We start from the raw sequence: 23,895 nt of genomic DNA on the forward strand, positions 1-23,895 counted from the left end.
ACACTACAGTACAGTAAAGGCTTCACTTGTAAAGATTCTTGCCTCCCTTTGAGAGAAAAATATCACTCCTTTGCGAACCCTTCAAAAGCCTGGTTGTAGGGGCAAGGAAGAACTGAATTCTTAGTAGAAAGGGATCGCAACCTGACAAACAATTGAAGGATTTTGATAGAAGTACTGTAGTTGCATTTAATGAAATGTTAACCTTGCCATCAAACGGAGCCCTTTATTACGATGGTTGCAAGATACCTACATTTTAGTTTCATTTACAATGTATTTCCTTAGAGCAGGAGTCAGCAGACTTCACTCTGGTAGAATCTAAGTTGGTTTTCACTAGAATCAAGGTCAGCAGCTGGAACTCGGGAAGAGGAACATAGGAGTGGATACGTACTATTCTGAACAGGTTTCAGTAGTTGAACTAGATCTCACATTTACATGTTTTTCTCCCTTTCACAATTTCAGCAGCCCGATTTAGGAAGCGGAAAAGCTACCAGCCCATTCCAGTACTGTACTGCAAAAATACCCCATCTGCCTTCTGCCCACCCTTCCCCTAAAAGAAGTTTAGAAGAGGCAAAATATTTATTTGCTTGCAGCATCCCTTCCATACCTGTTGGGACATAAACTCTGTTATCATGAAAACATCCTAGGACAAAATAAGCACCTTGACAAAAAGTACCACCCCTGGTTAAAAATCATAGCCAAAGTACAGTAAGCACAGTGGTACCTTGGTTTAAAAACAGTCCTGTTTACAAACGATTTGGTTAACAAACTCCGCAAAACCGGAAGTAGTGTCCAGGATTGCAAACTTTACCTCGGTCTAAGAACAGAATCTGAACAGTGGAAGGGTACCAGTGGTAATAGGCCTCACTAGGGAAAGCAAGCCTCTGTTTAAGAGTTTTGGTTTAAGAATGGGCTTCCAGAACGGATTAAGTTCATAAACTGAGGTACCACTGTACTGCTACACAGGGGCCTAAATCTTCTGATTAAAAGACCCATTTACTCAAATGTTCAGAAATAGGACAAAACAGCCTCAAATCCTGATGCATAATGCTGGCTGTGACACACCTCCCCCCACCCCAAACTCCTCCCTCCTACATGAAATGCAAACACCCAGCTAAAGACAGTATTTTGTTTTTGGTGAATTTCACCAGAGGTATTAAAAATACACTCTAATGCAAAATGTTTCATTTTCTGTGAAAACCTAAAGGTCCATTAAACAGAGCTTAGTGCAAATGGCTTAAAACTTAATAGTCCAAAAATGTCGAGTACCAAAACTGAATGGAGCTCTTCTGTACTCAAAATCCATTTCCGATTAATCCAAGTCTTCATTTCACCAATAGGGTATAAAGTATCACTGCCGATCCACTTCGTATCAGAGATCTACCAGACAATCCAGAGCTACATTGTTCTTTGCTCTAAAGCACTCCACTGCAGCATAGCTTCCTCTCCACTTGCAACTTTATATGCCACTTTTTAACTTTGACACAAGTAGCACTTACATGATCAGGTTTTGCAAAAAGCCCTCATGAAGATGTTCTTCCTTAAATACTAAAGGTATCTCAAATGATCTTTGGCAAATGTTCTTCTATAGCTTCTCAGTGTAGCATTCAGAGCTAAGAAAGAAGGGCATGGTAGGTTTCAATTTATTTTTTAATTTATTGTGAAACACAAAGAGGAAAATATTTTAAGTCTGTAGAGAATTAGACCTTGAGTAAATATTGAAACCTTGATGTTACATGCAGCTGGATGTTATTACAATGTTTATTCAAGACAAATAAACTTACAAATGCTGAGATTTTTACATGAAAATATCCAGGTTCTTTTGATTTCACACACATTTTCTATGCAACTCAATAAACAGTGAGATACAATTGTTTTTTCATTCAGTTTTTATACAATAGAAACATTTTAAACAAGTTACAGTTGGATATGGGCAAGATTGCCAATGCTAGAAATGACTAAAATTCCAATAGCCTCTACAGTTAATTGCTATTCCATGACAAACAAAGTTTTGTGAAATTTTATTCAAACCAACAAGCTGCAGTACAATAATTAGGGGCATACATTTGGAGTAACAAGAACGTAAAACTGTTTCAATATTTTTCAGTTTCTTCACACATCAAACTTTGGAGTCAGTGCATTACCAATACTCCCAATTTGCCAAAACAATGAAATTGGGTGTCCTGCTTCTCTGCTATAGGGAAAAAGCCAAACTCAATTAATGGTGTAGAGTGTATTTTAGCTACAGAAGTATGCATTAAAAAAAATGACTGCAAGAATTGGTTCACTAAATTTATTTTTAAAATCATAAAACATCTTACAAAAGAGCATTACATTCTGCACACTGCTTTGAATGGATGCCAGGGATAGGTAAGTGAACTACCAGTACTCTTCTCCCTCTTCAAAACAAAAAAAGGTATAAAGCAGATGGTTCACAAGTGACAGAAAAAACATTACAGTTTACAACCAACATAGAACAAAAATAAAATCCACCTTCTCTGCTGCTGTTTCAAAATACCAATGTTAGTTTTGCAAGCCACCCCACTCCCACCCACCTATATGTAGAGAACTAAAAACATTACATCTGGTGACAGCAAAAAAAATTCACTACACCTCAAATGCAGAACACCTATGAAGCAGAGGAATGTTGGCTTTTTAAACAGAAGCAGATTTAAGAAAAAAAAAAGATGCAGGACTCCTTCAGTTCTTCACTAGTCTTAGAAAAACTTTCCAGAATACTGCTTCACACTATAAAAAAGAAAAAATATCTTGCATTAGAATCCTTCAACATCTGCATACTGCTTCACACTATAAGGAAAAAGAAAAAAAAGGCATGTATTAGAATGGTTGAACAAACAACTTGAATCAATATTTGCAAATACATTTTAAACAATTATAAATATCAGAAAATACATACTGGTTAAAATTTTACAGTTTGTAATTAGTGGCTATCTACTTTCAAAGACAAGTTACACATTGCAAAATGCTCACTAGACAGCTGATGTTAGAAGAAATAAAGCAAGTAAAACCTAGAGCTGTTATACATGGCAGAAAAGGAAGCAATGCCAGTGAGGTGTGAAATGCTGCATTAACAGCACCAATAGTTTTCAACTTGTCCTGTAGAGGCATGGTCTGTGCCATAAGGCAGACTGCGATTTGTTGTCGATTTAGTTATCTAAAAACAACAAAATCACTAGTCTTCCACACAGAACTAGACCAACATCCACTGAAATCTTCTATATTTTCTACAGGCTCTATGTAATAGATTACAAGTAGGTTTTTTGCAGCAGTTTTCACCAGAGAAATGAGGACTGCTTGGTTAAGGTCACTTCCAGCAAGATTAGTTTTGAGGGTGTCTTCATAGAGTAAGAATGGAAAACAGAAGAGAAAGGCATACTACGAAGTGTAGAAGTTAGTATACACTACCAGCATAAAGGTTTGTTTGTTTTTATAAAATATAGCTTTCTTTAAAAAGGCATACCGTAAAAGAGACAAAGTTCAGTAATGATTTACACATTTAGTTTACAGCTGCAGTTCTATGCAACTTGCCTGTTTTGCAGTAAATACTGTGCATTTTGAATCTGGTCCTGTGTGCCTGTGATAGTTATTATCCGATCTTCTGAGCCCTCTAAGGGTTCATCAATTTTGATTGAAGCTCCTGATTCATGGCGTATCTGTTTGATCCTCTGGCCTCCTTTTCCAATAATGGAACCAGCCAGCTAGAAAAAAAGGTAGGTTTTTTTTAGCAGCAGCTAGTAATTGCAATATTACAACATACAAAGTTAATACCAGAGTAGAAAAACATACCATTACATAATATGACAATTTATTATGCAGCACTCCTGGATCGTATATTCAATAACAAGTTGGGGAGGAAAGTTTTAACCCATTTCCTTCAAAGCAGAATACAAGCTTAACATGTAACACTGAAGAAAACAGTAAGTCTAACATACTGCATAAAGATAAAAAACCATACGTCTCAAGGTTTATTTGAAAATATTTTAACTAAAGGGAATATACTTACATCTTTGGGTATTGTTACTTGTGTTGTAATTATGGGTCCACCAAGATCACCGTAAGAGCCACGACCCCCTGCATAAGAATAGTCTGATTTAAAACGTATGCATCTTGCTCTTTTAATGACTGAACAGTAAACTGTATATAGTACACATGCATTAAAGCTTACCATATCCTGATCCACCCTCGAACTAGCAAAAAGGAAACAAAAAAAGAAAGTCTTAGCAGCTTTTGTTTCATGTAACATGGAAGCTAACGAAAGTATTCTACACAGCTGATATCTTTATCTGTATCTATATTTTTAGAAGACATCTGAAGGCAGCCCTATTTAAGGAAGCTTTTAATGTTTAATAGATTATTGTATTTTAATATTCTGTTGTAAGCCACCCTGGGGAAGTGGCTGGGGAAACCCATCTGGCTAATAAATTATTTATTATTATTTATTATTAATATCTATATATCTCTACCTATATATAACTGGACCTCTGCCATAAAACCCTAGGTAAAATATATCTGTACATTTCTGGATTTCAAAAGAGAGCAAGGGCCTTTCACCACCAAAGCACCAGCATTGTGGAACTCCTTCCCCAATGAATCTCAGTATTTCAACAATCTTAAAATACAGTGGTACCTCTGGTTAAGAACTTAATTCGTTCCAGAGGTCTGTTCTTAACCTGAAACCGTTCTTAACCTGAGGTACCACTTTAGCTAATGGGGCCTCCCACTGCCACATGATTTCTGTTCTCATTCTGAGGTACTACTATAGGGTTAGTGGAGTCTCTAACCCGAAGTGTTTGTAAGCCGAAGTACCACTGTACTTTGCAATGGAGAATAACTGACCAGGCATATTTTATGCAGCATGATTCATGCAAAGTCAGCGATAACAAGTCTAGTGGAAATGTTTAGTTTCCAATACCAGATAATGACTAAACTATATAGCCCTCAATAATAGTCTATTACTCCGGAACCCTATTTAACATTCTGACAACCTTGTACAAAAAAGGCAGGCTCAGTTCTAGTCAGAGGTACGTTACAAATTCAGCTCCACTAATTCAGCATGTGATGAGATGCCTTTCTAGTGCACTGGCAAGCTCTCCCTCCGTCCCCACCCAGCTTAAACAGCCTACGCATACACATGGGTATGCATACATTCATCATGTCGGTGTGTGCACACAGGTTTATAAAAGTTTTTTTTAACATTTTCAATTAAGACCTATCAAATACACAACATATTAAGAGAAAAACAAAAACATTTTGGAATCTTTCAGGCCTTCAATTGCCAACTTAAGAGGCACACACATTTCAGGAAACATCAAGATAAGGAACTCAAATAACTGCTTCAGGTATTTTAATGTTTCATCCATCCCATATTACTTAACTATACAAACAATATGTTGTAAGATTTCTGGGATTGAAAGAGTACACGAGAAGGAATTCCACAATACAAATCAAGCAGTACGTGGGAAATTTTGCAGCACCCCTCCTTAAGCAAACTGTTTCCTTTGCCTCTACAAGTATTTGAGTTTAAACATATCCATTTCAACTACTAGCTTCTGGGAGAAGATGCAGGAGAAAGTTGTTGCTAAAAGTATTACTTGCTTAAAATCCAGCAAACCCCCCAAATGGAAGCTTTTAGCAATGGCAGTTTATGAGCAAAACCAGTTCCTTATTGCCTCTCTCCTACCATCAAGAACACCAAATCAGGCTTTTAAATTAATGTACTCACCATTTCTGGCGTTTCTATGTCATCGCAAGCATTGACATGACATTGCATCATCTTCCCAAAAAGAAAGAAAAAATACATTTGAAACAAGTTATTTATAGACTCATAAATCATAAAGCTATGTGCCTGTAAACTTAGATATGCAAAACAAGCTTGATAGGTTACAATTTAAGGCAATTTCCATATGCACTACTTATATTCTTCTGCAGCCAAGTGCAACTCTTAAGCAACGTGAGTGAAATCCATATGCAAGCAGAATTGACTTCAATGAGATGCAGAGAATGCTCCTTTTTCCATACCTTCGCCATCCAGACCACCCAATTCTGTTACAAAGGTTGGGAGAATCTCCAGAGGAGATTTGGTGGGGGGGTGCAGGGGTAAATCCCATTGCGTAAAAGTGTGCAGTGGCCACCACTTATGCAATTTACTTACACAATTGTGACCTTGGGCAGACGGTCAAAAGAGAAATAAAAGAAGGGCAGGGAAAACCCACTGTTACCAGCCTCTGGGAAGGATGTTAAAGGGTTATGGGATGCCGCCAGGGCCCTTGCACAGCCTTCCCAGAGCTCAGTAAGCAAGGCAGAGGCCAAGGCCTGCTCTGGACAAGTATGGATGATTGCGCAGGGTGAGGGAGTAGTTCTGTGGGTTTCCTGGGTTTACGTGATTTTGTCTTTGCACATGGATGCCAGGAGCTGAACCCTCATGTAAGTGGCAGGCCCTGTATGCACGCAATATTGGATACTGCTTTATATATCATAGGCTCTTACTTTTTCAATTACCTACATGGTTCAATGTATCAAACAGTTATTACATGTTTTAAGTTAAAATACAGTTTGTGGTTTAATTTAATTTGACAGTTTAGTACTATATTACTATGTATTTTTTACAATATTAAAGATTATGAATTCATTTGCTTCTGAGTCACTCAAAGAACTTGTGTTATGGGCAGTTACTGAGTTCCCCTCTGGTAATTCCTAAGAAAGTGTAAATTCTGATTTAGGCATGCAGGAAAGCAAGCATTCTGTACACAGTAAATTAGGCTGAAATATTGTATACGCTAAGAGGCTCGCAGTGCAATTCTATACCTGCCCACCTAGATATAATCCAAATGAAGTCAATGGGCAGCAGTAAAATATAACTTTATATTCCCTTCATACTGCAAACATAAAATACTATGGAACTACAGCCCTACATGATTCTGACCTAAGTAACTTGGTCAAAATACATTTCTTCCTCATCAGAACTGTTACTCATTTTGAAAAAGATGACCCACAATTAGAATCATGTTCCTAACCCTGAAGCTTAAGATTCTGAAAGTCAGAGCTTTCCAAACATCTCATGCTGCCAACACACTTTTTAGACATGCATCATTTCGTGACACAGTAATTCAGTTTTACTAGCGAACTGTAGATTAAGCTAACCCCTTTCCAGCCCCGGGAAAGCCTACAGACTGCAGCCAACACATTAACCTGTCGTGACAGTTTCAAAAGCTCTGTTCTAAGTACACAAGTGCCAGTGAACAGAAAAACTTGAACTACAATACTATTAAAGTCTCAAAATACTCAAGATTCATAAAAGAAAACTGAAAGTTAATTGTGAAAAGTAAAATTGTAAAAGAGTATTGATATCCCAAGTCATACATAAAACAATGCTTTCAAAATACCCAATTACCGAAAAACTGTATTCATTGTTCTCCTATTGAACATAACTTACCATTCCATCGTAGCGATCACCAGGTCTGCCCCTTCGGTCATAAGACATAAGGTCCCTTAAGAATGCAAATGATATAATTTAGACTGTTTACAAGTGAAAGTCTCACATAAAGACATTGTCAAATACATAAATAAGCAAATTGATTTGGTGAAGATAAATCAATCTTTTTTTTTACTTTTAGACCAATATTATGTCACAGAAATTCATGTTTTATAAATCCATCCATCCCACTTAAACATAAAATCCAGTTCCATTTATTAACTACTATGTTCTCCCCCAAGCACAAACCTTACTCTCAGCAGCTGTTAACTCAATACTGCTCTATAAAAGCACTCCGAATCATTACAATGTTAACTTACCCGCCTCTGGGAGGAGGAGGGGGAGGAAGAGGAAGATTACGAGCTCTGCTGCCACCTCTACCACCACGGCCTGGAGGAGGGGGAGGAGGTCCTCTGCGAGGGCTCATATCATCATAATCTCTTCGTGGAGGCATTGGACGACCACGACCTGGAGGCATTCGATCAAAGCCTCCTCTGCCACGCATTGGAAATCCCACAGGACGCCCCCTTCTGTCATCAAACATCATTGTAAATCCACCATAGTCGTACGTTTCATCATAAAAGTTTGGATCATAAGGCTGTGCACGTCCTTTGATTGGTGACTAATATGAAAAAAGGAAAACAACTTTAGCCTTCTGAACATTTCCCATAATTATATTTTAACACATATATTAAAAGACTACAAAGTCTTCAAGTTACATGTATAGCTTATTTCAAGCAAAAAATGCAACTATCTTTGCACAAAAAAGGCACGGGGGGGGTATGAAAACAAATTATTGTAAAGATTAAAATTACCTCTGATATAAGATCCAGTATTATTTTGATGCATTCCACAACTCTATCAGGCTTTCCACCAATTAGCACCACTCTGTCAGAAGAATGAGGACAGCATTCTTGGAAAAGCTTAATGGTGGTCTGAGTGTTCTGCCAAGAAAATTTTAAGTAAAAAATTATTTAGAATCAGCTCTAACCAGTAAGAAAGCTGAAAACTATTTAACATAGCTTGTTTTTGAGATTTGCATGCTGAACAAGTAGCAGCACAAACAATACACACTGGAAGCTCATTGGGGAGAACCTTTAAGAAAACTCCATTCTCAAACTGCACTGTCATGGCTTGTACATACAAACCATATAATTACACTAGTTATGGTTCACCTACTTTTCACCGTTAAAATTCAACAATACAGGAATGATGTATGGTCCTACCCCTATTGAGTTTCCTTCCTTCCTCCTAATTCAAAATAGAAATTTGTAAAATGCATTTAAAAGCAGAACTGATGCTTTTTCATATGCTTGGTTCCACAACTTACATCCAACCCAAATGAGGGGCTACACATGTCACATACTCCCTCCAAAGGTTATTCCTTAAATTTAACCATTTATGATATATTAACTGCATTATACCTTGACATCTAGGCTTAAATTTGGTCTGAAAACAAAATTTCTTGCCAGAAGAGTGCCAGCAAATTATTATAAGCTTCTGTCAGCTAAAATATCTAACCAACCAAGTCTCCAAGCTGTCAAGTTGCTGCAGCTCCAAAGCCCGTACATTACTGGGGTCCAATCAAGAAGGTATCAAGACCTGTATAATCCTTCTTTAGCAGGCAATCAAACCATTGGTACATTAGCCAAAGTCAGTAGACAAACACTCCTGGCTACCAACTGCACCTGATATATGAGGCCTGGAAATAGGAACACTCCCAATTGCGTATCTGCTCTTTTAAGTGTAACATGACCACATCACAAAGCAGTTTTCCTGAACTACTTCTGGGGCTACCAACAAATCATGTTCTTCTCAATTGGACCTTTTACTGACATCATGCTAAGCACTCAATTGAAAGCCACAGAAGCTGTGTTGGATGTTCGGCTTCCAAAAAAACGTTTGCAAACCGCAACACTCACTTCCAGGTTTGCAGTGTTTGGGAACCAAAACTTTCGAGTCACAAGGTGTTCAAGAACCAAGGTACAACTGTATTAGTATTTACTAAGTAATGCTAGCATGCTACATCATGCTAAGTGATTCTAGGAATATTGCCACAAATGCTTCAGATTATCAGAATAAATTGAGCTGGACCATCATGAATCTGCTCCAAAATCCAAGATGAACTTTTCCAGTAGTTTTAGTTAGGACAAACCCTGGCATAACTCCACAAGAGCCAACAACGGGAAGTACATTAATGTCCCACCAAAATAGAAGGAACCATTGCAAAACAAGACCTCTAACTCAGGGTTACAATAGTGTGGTGCTATTTTTGATATTCTCAATAACCTCAACGCGTGCAAGACACTCAACAGGGCCACATTCAATCTGTCTCCTACAAAGATGCAGAAAGAAGATGAAGCCAAAGAAGTCCCAGCACCAAATCCTGGTCTTTAAATGTCTAAATAATCGAGTGCTCAGCAACCACTGCTAGCAAATGGTTTGACTTGGAAGCAAATGGTTTGACTTGGAAATCAAGTAGAGCTTCTGCAACACTGGTCCTGCTACTGCCTCTAAGAGTACAGTAGATGAAACAATGTCCTTTCTTTAAAAAATGAATAAAAGAAAGTCTTTACAATGAGTCTAAAGGTTCAAAATTTTCCAGTGAAAGATCGCCAGGCTGCAAAAACACTTCAGTCATAAAAAGGTCTGCTGAGCAAAACTGTGCAGACACAATTGTGGCAGAGCTACTTGCTTTTATCATCAACTTTAAACATTCATAAGTTGTATACAAGTCATGTTTAGTTGGATTTTTCCCCGGATTCCTCCATGAGTGCTCAAATCAAAGACAGACTTTTTAGCCTCAGAACCCTAATTTATAGAGAGGCCTGCACTCCAGAAACCTAGTGAATCTCTAAGGAGCTATTTTGTCAGCAGCCCAAGTTGGTTCCTTATACCAGGAGTGAAATGTGTTTAACGAAAACCACTGTGAAGTGTTTGACAATTATTAGGTTATGTTTTCACTCTATAGATTTGTATTCCATTTTTACACTTAGTGACGCTACTATACAGGCTCAGATATTGGTGAACCTCCAACTACAGTGTACAAATTATGTGGAAACCGCCACCTTTGCAGTAACTAGTAAGAAATTGTTTCTCTAGAATCTCTGGAGTACAAGTTACATCAGGGGATCAGACACCCACATACCCTTTGCACTAGCCATTTCAGCTGTACAATGAGAAACAGCTTCAGATACTACAGAAGTATTAGAGACTGTCACTAATTTTAGTAACCAGAGTCAAAACCAGAATAAAATGGATCTCTTTCTCTACACTTTCTTTTACTGAAATGAAACTGTTTGCAAATTAATCACATACAGTATTTGGGTTTCTAATTCTTTAGCAGCACGAGATGAATAAATTTTAGTGAATTCCTGCCACCCGATGACTAGTAACAACTATGAATTGAACATCATCTTCAAGAAAGTAACTATGCTTATATCAAAAGACAAAAATTATGTTACCTCTCTGAGTTCTTTGATTTTAGCACCCTTGACACCAATAATTCCTCCAGCCAAACTCTGGTGAATCAACAGCCTTAACTCACAGTCGAAGTCACTTCCCTTGTAATGCTGATACTATAGACATATTCGGGGTGAAGAATAAGAAAAGCAGTCAGTAAGATGTTTGCTTGAATAAGTACCGATTTAGTACCCAGTACAGTACCATACTGTTACTTTTTCTGATTTCCAACTTCCAGTACCTATCACCTACTAAATCCAGACACCACTCTCCAAACAGTTTATATGTTACGATTTAAATGTTAAAGTAGTAAAGGGGCCCCTGACCATCAGGTCCAGTCGTGTCCGACTCTGGGGTTGCGGCGCTCATCTCGCTCTATAGGCCGAGGGAACCAGCGTTTGTCCGCAGACAGCTTCCGGGTCGTGTGGCCAGCATGACAAAGCTGCTTCTGGCGAACCAGAGCAGGTCACGGAAACGCCTTTTACCTTCCCGCCGGAGCGGCCCCTATTTATCTACTTGCACTTTGATGTGCTTTCGAACTGCTAGGTCGGCAGAAGCTGGGACCGAGCAACGGGAGCTCACCCCGTTGCAGGGATTCGAACCGCCGACCTTCTGATCAGCAAGCCCTAGACTCTGTGGTTTAACCCACAGCGCCACCTGGGTTAAAATAGTACTGTACCATTATCCAAGATATCAGAGGCCTGATTTTCCTCTAACACAAGCTTATGCAGCCCAGCCAGCTGCTTTTAAAAATCTAAAAGGTGTTTCAAACACAGTTGTGATATGGTAGTGGGGGGCGGGGGCTCCTAATGTTCAAAGTAGAAAATCTCACTGGAAGGAGTGCATATGCAAGTAGACTAGCCTAAAATACATTTCCAGCCAGAGATTACCGTTCTGAGTGAATTTTATTTTAAGTCAAGGAACATTCAGCATATAGGAAAAATCAAATCACTAACAAGGCCTATGACCACACACATAGTGACCTTGCTATTAATAATGCACCCCAAGATAATAAGGGGCCACAGCTCAGTGATAGAATTTGCATATAAAAAGCTCCCAGGTTTAAGCCTTGGAGAGCCGCTATCAGTGTAGACAATATGATGATGATTTATTTTTATTATTAACTGAATATATATACCACCCAGAGATGTCAAGGCGGTTCACACAATAAAATCAAAATACAAAACAACACTGAGTTACATGGATCAATGGCCTGCCCAAGTACATTAAAATTTCAAACTTAATTTTATTTGGTGTGCTATACAAAAACAACTCTTGCTGACACTCCAGTTAGGACACATATCTGTATTTTAAATAGAGGGCAAGTTAGCGACAAAAAACAAGAGCATTTGAAGCTCGCCATTCAGATGCATACACCCAAATACACTTACCTCTTCCAAAGTAGGGATAATTTTCTTCAAGATTTCTCCGATTGTTTCGATATCTGCACTTATACTCAGTATGCTGTCAAATAGCATTAAGCATCAGGTGTCACAAATAAGATAGGGGGAAAGGTAAAGTAAGTTGTGTATTTATAATTGTATGTGTTATAAGTCAACTTTACAGAGCTGAACTTACGAGTTAATATTCCCCACTTAAGTAAACCTTTTACTGAAGATACAGCACATGCACCTTTGTTTATGCCCAATAATATAAATGGTACAAGTTTAAAATAAGGTTTTGGAGATAAGAGAATGAGTTTCTTGGAAGGAGTCAGATTAAGTGGACAAGAAATTAACGAAGAACTGAAAGCAGGAGTGAATACTCATGTTCCCCGCCACCACTAATTTAGGATACCCTCACTATTACATTGTTAAACTGGCACACCTTCTCATAGGAAACATGGGAATATGCAAGTGGTGAACATTATATTTGGAATAGGGTTATGAGACCAGTTAGAAATTAGGTTACTAATGGGCTCTGCAAGAAAACGAATACAAATGCAAGACAAAAAAGACAACACAAATGAGAAGTGAAGGAGAGTGAACCAGGAGTTAGCATTTCATCAGAAAAAATTATGAACAGGCAATGCTGGGGGAGCAAGGTGGATCACAAAGACAGAGCAGAGCAAGAGACTATTTTGAAACAATCTGATTTACAATGCAGCAAATATACAACAATTGAAGCTGTGCTCCTTCCATTGAAATAAAATTAGTGGATTGTTGGGTGGGCAACTCACGTAAAAGTTCAGTGACAAAAAAGACTTAATGGGGAAAATAAGACAGAAAACTTAAAAAAAACAATACACCGTCTACGGGGATACTATTTAATTATATAAAAGGCAGGTAATAATATACATTTCTCTCTTTCTAATCAGGCAGTGAGGCATAAACTGTTGGGACATACCGCTCGGGGCCACTGCTGTCTGGGACTGAAACACTGGCATTGTACTGCATTGGTCATTGGCGTTCGTGGATGTTGGCATTGGGCATGGGCATTCAATCAGAAGTTGTCAAGTAAGGCACCCGTTTGGCAACGAGCACATTTTTGGGCATAGCCAACCAGGGTTTTCACATGGGCGTTCAGGGGCGGATGGGCCAACGTCATGGTGGGCAACGCAGGGGCATGTCGATCCAGTACATGGGCAACGGAGAGATATATGGCCAAAAAAACAAGGAGAGGGAAGAGGGGGAAAAGCAATAAATTTAAATTTAATACAAACTATACTCATTACTCTCAATGAAACAAGCTTAAGTTGTTCTGAAGACTAACACAATAACGGATAGCTACATTGACTGTGGCTTAACAGTTATGGACCGCAAAAATGAGTTACTTGGCCTAAACTACTTTTAACATTAGAAGTTGCAGTAGCAGGCTGGCTCGTGAGGGTAGACACAAAATCTGTAGAGATTCAGATTACTGAAATCCTGGGAAAATTGGGAAAGCCACTAATCCATGAATTATATGTATGAAATCTAGATTTAGGCAGGTGAATTTTTAAGTACGCTAGCTTCAGAAAGATCAGTTAATGCACATGTGATTACTACCCAAGTTCTTACTTTTACCTCAGATCAAGTAACCAAAGTTGACAGTTATAACATTCTGCAGGCGTTTTACAATATAATGAAAATATCAAACACAATGTGAAATGATATCGTGCCAAATATTTCATTAAATACCATTATTATACTTTCAAAAACCGAAGACTATGCACAATATAAAAATTGCTTTTTACAAAGCAGTGTTTAACTATTGAGACTTAATACTGAAAGTGTCTATTCACAAGAGTCAACCCACTATAAAATGGTAGGTATATTTACTGTGATATTCATGAAAAATTCATTCCAATTAGAATGCAGCTAAACTGTTCTGTACATAGTATCATGCCAGTCTGAACACTTCTCTCCTGAAGAGATAGACTGTTTAAGCAAAGGTAATTCTATAGCTGGATAAAGAATGGCCATCCAGGTTTGAATTATTTTAACTGGAAGCTTAAGCTCTCTGGTATTGCAAGCCAAAGCAATGAATACAGTTTAGTGTAATGCTTTGTAAAAGAAGGGACAGGAATTTTTCCATATGAATTATTCTGTGTTTTAATTATATGAATGGAATATCCTGACACTTAAGAATTTTTTTAAAAAAAATCAATACAAGTGGCTTGTACTAGACACCTATAGTTTTCACAATAGCTATGCAAAATTATTAGTGCTTAACTTGTAAATACTCACGTCTGTACGAAGTGCCTTAATATTTTTGCCACCTTTGCCAATCACTGCTCCAGCATTCTATTTAAAAAAAAGTCAAAATTGAAATTGATTTTCACAAAAGCAATTACAATAATAAGGCTGTGATTGGACATGGAAGCTGACACTCCTTTTAGTAAACTTCGCAGATAGATTTTTTTAAAGTGGATGAGGCAAATAAATCTAATCTAAACACACAGCTTTAAGTTATTATAGCAAACAAGAGAGATTTGCCTATGGTTTCCTGATAAAAAAATAAATTCAAACAATTAATGCAGATTTGCTCAAATTCAAATACTAATGATATACTTTAATAAGGTACAAGTTATGGCAGAATATTGTAATGCTTAACTAGGAACCAGCATTCAACCCTACAAATGAGCTGCAGTTTCCCAAAATTTAGGAAAGCAGTTCTGTTATATAGCTTAATCTTTTCTTCAAAAAAAATAATGCCAGGTCATGCTTAAAATCAGGTTTCTTGTCTCACATGGCAGAAACATTTTGCTGTGTCTCCAAACAGAAATCTGTTAAGAGTTCATGATATAACACCTGGTATGCTTAAACTGATTATCAGATATTCTCTTTATTCTGAACACTATTCATCCTCAAATGTGGACAATCAAATTACTACAACAAAATACCACATACTCAATAACTTGTTTTGCAATTATGTAACAGAACATACTTTGCTCTGAAGCAGAATGCGTAGTTCCACCATCTCATCCGTGTTCCTTGATCTTTTGAAGGCCTGTTCCTCTTCAATATCTTCAGCTGGACGTTTGCCTAATATTTTAGAAAACAGAGGATTAACAATCCATTTTTTTTTGTTTCTACAAGCTGCAGGGCACAAGTCATTTTATTAAATGGAATAAGGAGTCTTTTAAATGTGGGGATTTCAAAGTTTAAGCCAAGGCTAAATAGGTATAAACAATTACTATCCTAACAGCATTAATAAAAGTAAGCTTGGTGAATTCATATTGTTCAGTACTATTTTTAGCTTTAATGAACAGTCAGACAGTAAGTGTAATGTAAGGCACAACAAAGCAACCTTATTGTCCATTTCTACTGAAAGCTCTAAAAAACCGAACTATAAATAAATCTCTATGTTTGTGAAGTTAGCATTTTATTCACATTAATAGTAACAATACCAATTATCATCTTACCCATCAAAATGCTTATATTGGGACTATCAGTTATGGAATGTAAAATAACTCAATATTGTTACCATTTTAAGTACACTAAGGTTTTTTCCCATCATTTATTTAATAATTTTAAGTATCTACACTGGAAATGTATTCAGCCCATACATTTGGAAATCAAAACCCCCAGGTAATTCAAATGCCCTCAGAAATCTGAGATCCACATGTTAAAATGACCAATGAATAGGACATGGTTGCAGCATTTAATTTAGGTTTTTATTAAACCAACACCCATTGTCTACGGTGGCTGCAGTGCAGATTGTAAACGAAATTTTTATTCATGCCTGGACATGGCATTTATAAATTCTGAACCCTTGACAGATATTCCATACAGTTACTACTTTCACATATAAGAGCTGTAATTTCTGATTACATACAAGATAGCTTACCATTAGTTTCTGTATTAGTGAAGGTCTCTTCTTGCTGTTCAGTCTCCATTATTTTTAGCCTTGCAAATACAACCTGTCAAATAAAAATAAATAAAACCCCTTAAGTGCTTAGAAGAAAGCAGCCAACTCTGCAGCTTGCTAAAGAAATGAAGTGACATTTGGTTTCCAGCACTTACCAATATTATATAGCTTCGCCAAGCAAACCTTAAACGTTCTGGGCGGGATCAAAGATCAGTGAGCCTATGAAAAGCAACATACAGCCATTTTGGTCATGTTCATTATTTTACAGTTCAATATTCCAGAATACAGAATAAAAATGAAACATATCAAATGTCTGTCCAACAATGCCTCTTCTCTGTGATGAATTGTATAAGAGTACATAGTATATCAAATATCTTTATTTGCAGCCCAGTCATGAATTGCATCTCATGCAAATCTTGACTTCACTCTAGTTTTTACAGGAAAAAACATTAATGCCCGTTCACTTTTCATACTGAAGCCAAGTTCTCTCAGTTTCAGGAACTAAAGCAGTTCCTCTGAATGATTTCTCATATCTGATTAGTTTTCTCAGCTAATAAATGCCACCTTTAAATTTTTTGCTATTTGCAACTTCTATCCTAGAAAACTTCAGAACTTATTTTCACATTAAAAATATGCCCTGTATCCAATTTTTTGAAAGGTGCTATTTTTCTTCTTCTTAAAGCAACACAACAGTGAATACAGCTCAATATAAGCCAGGGACTCCTACATCAAAGTGAAAGAAACTGAATTCATTTTCATGGTATTGCAACTGATGAATAATTGCAACAGTATGATAAACTGCAGACAATAGGTATCTGAAGAAGTGTGCATGCACACGAAAACTCATACCAATGACAAACTTAGTTGGTCTCTAAGGTGATGCTAGAAGGAATTTTTTTTATTTTGCAGAAAATAGTTGTGACCGTTGGGAAGAAGTGGCTTTACTTCCATAAATTGGCTACTGCTTTAAAAATAAACAAGCCCGCACTAACACTGCACCTTGGTTTACTATTTCATCTTTGCTTTTGGTGCAAGTCATTTGATTTGAGGAAAATACATACAATCGCAATATACAAAAGGATTTCGGGATCTACCATAACGTATTTCGGTTAAAGCGATTTAACGGTGTTAGCAAGAGGAAAGGAGCTATTGTACCAGGTTGGCAGTACTAAGCAAGAACACGATATATGAACACTGGCTCTAGGTGGAGAGTAGGGGTGGTGGTGGAAGGTGTTACAAACCCCTCATAAATAGCTTTCAACATAAAGGATTCCCCAGTTCTCCTCCCCGTCGCGGTGCGGACAAGGCGGCCCACAGCACAAGGCACTCAATTTACTTCCGTTAGGGACCTCGAGGCTTCAGGAGGGCCCAATTTAATCGCAACACAACCGTCGTCATAACCCGTCAAAAAAAGCGCAAACAAACCCCCAATAAAGAGGTCGCCCGGGGAGCGAAGGAAAATTGCCTCTTGTTGCATAATCTTGACCTGCCTTGGAGAGCAACGCGACTAAAAATGGCGGCTCTCAAGAGCAGCTTCGGCTGTAATGGCGACCACGAGCTGCTAGGAGGAGCCGGGAGCGGAAGGAGTAACGCCACGCGGCGGCCCCGAGCGAAGGGCCCACCCGCCTGCCCGACAAGACACACAAAAGAGGCCCGGCGCCTCCTCGCTCTGTTCGCCGGCGGGAAAAGTCTACAGGGAGCGCCGGGGCTACTGGCTCCGCAAGGCCCGACAGGGGAAGGAAACGCCTCCCGCTGCCTCTCCACCCACCGCGGCCGCCATGATTTCTGCAGCAGCGTCAGCAGCCGCTGCAAAACCCGGGAAGCTTTGTTTCCTTGCGCCGCCTCCCTTTTCCCGGGCGGCTGCGGACGCCGTGGCTCTGAGCGGGCGGCGCCACGTAGCGCAACGGCCGAAACGCGCCCCCCCGCAGCCACAAGCGGGACCTCCTGTCGCCCCTCCCCCACAGGCTCACCCGCCCCTTAGGCACAAGCGCCCCCTCACCCCGAAAACCTCCTAGGCCCGACGCGGCGGAGACCCAGCGTACAGAAATAATTAGAAACACACCCACCCACCCCGCCACGGGCAAAGGCCAAAACGCAAAATCTCTCGAGGAAAGAAATCTCTCTCGGCCCCTTACCGCGCAGCGCACTAACTCCGCCGTAGCCGTCGCTAAGGAGTGCGAGAGAAAAGAGCCGAAAGCAGCCGTAGCGCGCGCACACTCACACACGCCACGGCCGCCCGCTTATTGGCTCGCCGGCCCCGCCGCCGCACCCCTATTGGCTGACGGCGCCGCCCTTCTCTAGCGAGGCACGCTGTGTGGTCGGGGCCCGCCCTCCGTGGCGGCTGCCGCGGCGCCAACCCCGCAAACGGAGCTGTGGGCTGGCCGGCGGCTGAGGGCGCCTCAGCGTCTCTCCAGTCCTCTTATCCCCTGGCTGTTTCCATTTTCCCTGTTCACATACTGCTTGGTACTTACATTTAATATATATTTCAAAACAAAAACCGCAAGAAACCAGCGATCAGTCCTGCTCGTTATGGTAATGACAAGGGAGCGAAGGCCTTCAAGGAGAACGGAACTGATCCGAGGTCGCGCGTGCGTGAGGGGAAAGAGAGCGAGAGAGACGGGGCGAAACAAAATGGCGTCGGCGCAAACTCCGTCTCGTCCTCCCGCCGTGTAGCCGGCGGGGCGGACTTCTCGCGAGCCCGGGAAGTTCGCTTTGGCGCTTAAAACAAAAGCCGGGGAGGACGGAGGGCTCTCGAGAACCCGCGTGTGGCGGCAGGACGCGAGTCGAGCGCTTCTTACGTACGTCGCGGGGGAAAGGGGGAACCTTGGGTTTTTCTTCTCCCGTTGCTCTTGGGTCCAGCAGAGTCTGGGGAGCGGGAGGAGAGAGGGCGCTGGATTGAGAGGATGACCCACCCCATGGGCTAAACTTCCCGTATCATCATCATCATAAATAGCTGAGCTTAGAAAACAAAAAGAGTTGCGCTGCCATTAAATGTTCGCTTGTTGGAAATAGTGTAGGTCTGTTTCAGGATTGCAGTCTTAATCCGTTTATGGAAATGTTGGCTCTGGGGAATCTATCAGAGTCAGATTGCAAAGGCCAGGAGATTTGAGAACCTTCCCCTCCCTTGTAATAATGTTTAGCCCATTCTCGCAAATCTGTTAATAAAAAGGAACTACGTAAGGGGGTGGGTGGGGAACCACCACCACCTTTCCTTAGCTTGCCTTTCAGATGATTTGTGGAACAACAGTAGCCTGCAAAAAAACCCAAAAAACTCCACGAAACTTTAATTCTCTGAGGGCAACTTTCTGCATTTCAGACTACTGTTGAAGGCAAAAGAGTTGTTTTTTAAAGTTAGAAAACATCTACTTTCTAATACAATGTAGGAAGGGTTTTCAAATCAACAAAATTTTGTCCATCAGTTTGACAATTTTTACGTCCCCCACCCCAATTTTCTATTGCTTTTGTTCCTTTAAATTTTTTTGTTGTGTGCACTTTCATTCTATGGTGCAGTTATTTGCATAAGATTTGCACATGTGCACACTGTGACCTGGTCATTCACACATCATTCATCTTGCCGTGGTTTTAATTAAGTGACTGTATCTACTTCAAAGTACAGTAAATGCTTTGTGTATTGATTTCTCTAATGCTTCACACAGTCTTGCTGATAGGGCTGAGCCCCTTAATTCAGTTGGGGTTACATCAGAATATATTTAGGAAAGAACTATACATATTCAGAGGGTTTCATAAACCCCACTCTTCTATCTGTCCTTTGCTTCTCCGTTTTCTATCCCTAGCTTCTTCATTCCTTCTCTGTTCTGCAGTGCAGGATTATGGCAGTGCCAGCCTGTTGTCTAGAATTAGTATTGGGTGTTGGAGAAGTATAAAAAGGTAAAGGGACCCCTGACCATTAGGTCCAGTTGCGGACATATAGTTCTGCACTAAAGGAGGAAATTCTGAGGGCTGTTAGACACTTCCTAAAATCCTGACAATAAATTGTGAGAAAGAGATGGTCTTTGCCTACCATAATACTGTGTTTTTTCACTAGTCCAGTAAGTGTAGTAATCATATGATAGTTTGTGTGTGTGTGGGGGGGGGGGGTACTTTTAGCTGCTCAGTTGCTGACCTATGGACAACTTACTTTCGCTAAACGAACAGGTAGAGCTGGCAGATTACTTGGCTAGCTTACCAGTTAGGTTGCGATTGGTTAAATTTTGCTGCATGAGTTTCCACAGGCAATAGGTTGTTTAATCAGACATTTAGTAAAAAAAACCCTTACAGTTAAGCCAGCAAACCTATTTTGTTTCATTCCAGGGCATTAACAGTTTTCCTTTCACCTCAAAAGAAAATGACTGCATCAAGTCTGGCAGCAAGAGTGAAAACTTGGCTTTCATCTACATGGCATGTGAAGGTTCCTGCTCCATGGCTAGAAGCGTGTATTGATTGGATTCAACAAGAAAATGGCAGTGGCAGTTTGGCTCAGGCTTCTATTAACAAGCAAGTTTTTGAGCAGTGGCTTCTTACAGATCTCAGAGATCTCGAATACCCAGTTCTGCCTGACTGCATTTCAAACAATCCAAAGGGAGAATTGAACAGCTTTTATTCCATACAGATTGATTCACTTGTTGATGTGAGTCAGCCTGCCTATTCCCAACTGCAAAAGATAAGAAAGAAAAATACTGTAAATGAGGAAATAACTGGTAATACACAGGTAACATTGAGGCCCTGGGAAGCAAAGCCTACTCGAATGCTGATGCTGCAACTGACAGATGGCATACATGACATTCAAGGCATGGAATACCAGCCTATTCCTGTTCTCCATAGCAATCTTCCTCCAGGGACAAAGGTTACGATACAGGGGAAAGTTGCATATCGCTTAGGTGTTCTTTTGCTTAAACCAGAAAATGTAAGATTGTTGGGGGGTGAAGTGGATAGCCTTGTAGAGGAAAATTCTGAGGAAAGAGTTCTTGCTAGGCTTATTAGAGAAGAAGACAGAAATCCTAATGCTGAGAGATCAAATGCTGCTGAATGTGACATTTCAATACCTGTTGATGAAGTGGGCCCTTCTGATGAAGAGCTTCTGGCAAGTCTTGGGGAAAATGAAGAATTAATGATAAACGAGGCCCGTTTTGAAAGTGGATACTGCACCAGAAGTACCAGATTAAATTCCACCACATCTCTGCTTCCCACTACTGAAAGCTGTTTGCTACAAGACTCTGCAGCATTCATTGCAGAAAATGAAGAACAAAGTGTTCCAGTTCTGGGGAACATGGAAGGAGATTTCTATGAGTTTCCATTGGAAGATGATTTACTTTTAGAAGAAGAGATCCTGCAAGAACAGATACAGGTTCTGAATAGAAGCTCTAACATAAATCATTACCTTATCAAAGAAGGGGAATCTGGTGAAACAGTAATATGTGATATACATGAAGAAAACACAGGAGATTTTTTAATCAAACATAATGCCCAGAAAACCCAAAACATGGAAGGCTGTTTTGGAAATATGATAGTACAAGAGAAAAACAATGAAAAGCCCTCCAATAATTCCAACAATAGGCTAACAGACATTAATGTAGAACTTGAACAATATCCTCAACCTGAACAGACTTGCAGAGTACAAAATAAGTGCCACAAAGTTGATTTAAATGCCCTTCCCTTCACATATTTATCAGTTTTATTACGCAACAAGCCCAAGGCTATTACAACTCTAAAAATTAGAGCATTTATAGTAACTCTTACCAGAAATCTAACAAGTAGTGGTGGCTTCTCAAGTTTATCAGCAAAAATATCTGATGGTACAGCTTATTTAGAAGTTGATTTTGCTGATGAGATTCTAACAAGCTTGATTGGGTTTTCAGCACCTGAAATGAAACAACTAAAGAAAGATCCTGTCCTAGGCCCCAGAATTAGGGAAGGTTTACAGAATTGCCAACGAGCACTAATAGACCTCTGTTGTTTGATGACCATCAAATTTAACCCTTCTCAGACAAAAGCAACAGTAATAGTTTTGCAAGACATTAATGCAAGTGATTTCAATAATTTAAAAGAACGCCTAAATACATGCTGCATTTAAGTAAAACTCTTATTCGCAATCCCATAAAATTGTTAAATCACAACTCATTTATAGTTATTAGGTGAAATGCTGTTTTGTGGGTGCTTGAATTCAGAAAAGAAATGAGTACTGTGACATGTTTTCATTGGTACTTGTCTATTTTAGCAAAGGTTTGTGTTGGTTTTTTCAAAAATACTTTCTCATGCTATCGGGGAAAAAACAAGAGTTATAGCCAATGGTAACAGTGTGAAGCAATATTCAGCTATGCCCTCACCCTACATCTGCCCTGGAGGGTCCTTCACCCTTCTGGAGTGGATTTAGGGGGTGGAGGCTGCAACACAGAAGGGCAATCACTCATAATTGCTTACCTCCTGTTCTGTTGATGAGAGCCTTACTATCAGCTAAGTGACACTGTCGGATACTGTATAACGGAAGGTTTTGGAAATAAGTGAAAATCCAGTATTACCGGAGCTCATTTCTAAGACTAAGCTTTCTGAAAATAAGTTGATGCTTAAACTGTTGTGATGGGCAAGTCAGAACTGTTCAATTTGCAATGTGTTTTTCTGCTACTTTTAAGGTATTTGTGCATCATGTCATTTCTATCTTACTCATTTTGAAAAACCTGAAATAAAACTATTCGTAAGCATAGTGGACCAATGTCTTGAGTTGAAACACAAAAGACAACCAAGCAAGCCTGGAACAGAGGACTAGGCTCCTGTGCCTTTAATTTCAATGGGTATAATTTGCACAACAATCTGTACCTATAGATATTCCCTTTTCTACGCAACTATTAGAGGTGTAAGAGCCCTATTTTCTTCTGTCTAAAGTTACCCTAGGAGGAGAGAAAGCAGAAGGAACTAGCAGGATAAGGCATTGCTACCTGATCTCCCTCTTTGCTAAGGTGGTTAAAGTTATCTTCATGGCAACAGTATTAGGACTTATGTGCCTTTAGCAGATCTTATTTATAAATTGTGATTAGTCAGCTCAGATAATATCTAGAATAATCTTAAAATAGCTGATACTTGAGTTTATTTAGGTAATCATCCATTGTGAGTCAACCCAGTTGGATCCAAAACATTTTAGGCAATTTTCTTGTTGCAATAATTGCAGGTTGTGCTCATTTATTGCCACGAGATCCAGGCATCTCTCAGGATGGCATTTCTGATGCAGATATTTTGCATATCCCATCATTCAGGTTTATCGTACCGTTAGTGATAAAATATGTAAGTTCTTCACACTGAGTGCTTGCATTCCTTTGTAAGCTTGTAAAAGTCATAATTAATTGGGTTGGTTGATCCTAATACTTTTGGAATATTGCTTTTCAGCTGGTGCACTGGGAGCAGGGGCATAGGAAGGGCGGGGCGATAGGGGCGCTTTGCCCCAGACAGCGCGATCCCGAGGGTGCCATCGTGGCTGCCCCCACCTACTCTCCGTCCCCTGTGCTGGATAATGAAGCTCCGCCACTGACTGGGAGCAACAAATGAGTCACACTGACCTAAAGTGGGTTGCAGTGGTGGCATCTTCACCATTTTCAATCTTTGATTTAGAAAAAAAAGAAACAGTAGTTTTATAGAAGGGAATTTCTGCAGACACCCTCTGTATA

At 39.6% G+C, this 23,895-nt stretch overlaps 2 protein-coding genes across 12 annotated transcripts; one reads left to right on the forward strand and one right to left on the reverse strand.

The window, feature by feature from the left end:
* Positions 1–1,633: 1,633 nt before the first annotated feature.
* HNRNPK (heterogeneous nuclear ribonucleoprotein K) lies at positions 1,634–18,858 on the reverse strand. 10 transcript variants are annotated; one of them, XM_088652951.1, is made up of 16 exons: positions 18,715–18,858; positions 16,399–16,462; positions 16,223–16,295; positions 15,320–15,417; positions 14,620–14,676; positions 13,298–13,341; positions 12,343–12,415; positions 10,954–11,067; positions 8,305–8,433; positions 7,810–8,111; positions 7,451–7,505; positions 5,741–5,791; positions 4,184–4,205; positions 4,022–4,104; positions 3,547–3,716; positions 1,634–2,745 (listed from the first exon to the last, which is right to left on the reverse strand). In XM_088652951.1, exons 3-16 carry the CDS (start codon positions 16,269–16,271, stop codon positions 2,715–2,717), a joined length of 1,278 nt encoding a protein of 425 aa, XP_088509077.1. In that variant the 5' UTR covers positions 16,272–16,295; positions 16,399–16,462; positions 18,715–18,858; the 3' UTR covers positions 1,634–2,714. The 10 variants fall into 10 exon arrangements, with proteins under 10 accessions (XP_088509077.1, XP_034955598.1, XP_060136068.1 ...); XM_035099707.3 differs by having other exon boundaries at positions 1,634–2,805; XM_060280085.2 differs by lacking the exon at positions 18,715–18,858 and adding an exon at positions 18,379–18,435.
* On the forward strand, positions 18,553–22,940 carry RMI1 (RecQ mediated genome instability 1). 2 transcript variants are annotated; one of them, XM_035099706.3, is made up of 2 exons: positions 18,553–18,706; positions 20,555–22,940. In XM_035099706.3, exon 2 carries the CDS (start codon positions 20,589–20,591, stop codon positions 22,311–22,313), a length of 1,725 nt encoding a protein of 574 aa, XP_034955597.1. In that variant the 5' UTR covers positions 18,553–18,706; positions 20,555–20,588; the 3' UTR covers positions 22,314–22,940. The 2 variants fall into 2 exon arrangements, with proteins under 2 accessions (XP_034955597.1, XP_034955596.1); XM_035099705.3 differs by lacking the exon at positions 18,553–18,706 and adding an exon at positions 18,890–19,041.
* The last annotated feature ends 955 nt before the right edge of the window (positions 22,941–23,895 follow it).

This window comes from Zootoca vivipara, chromosome 10 (assembly GCF_965207765.1).
Source record: "Zootoca vivipara chromosome 10, rZooViv2.hap1.1, whole genome shotgun sequence".
NCBI classification, from domain to species: domain Eukaryota; kingdom Metazoa; phylum Chordata; class Lepidosauria; order Squamata; family Lacertidae; genus Zootoca; species Zootoca vivipara.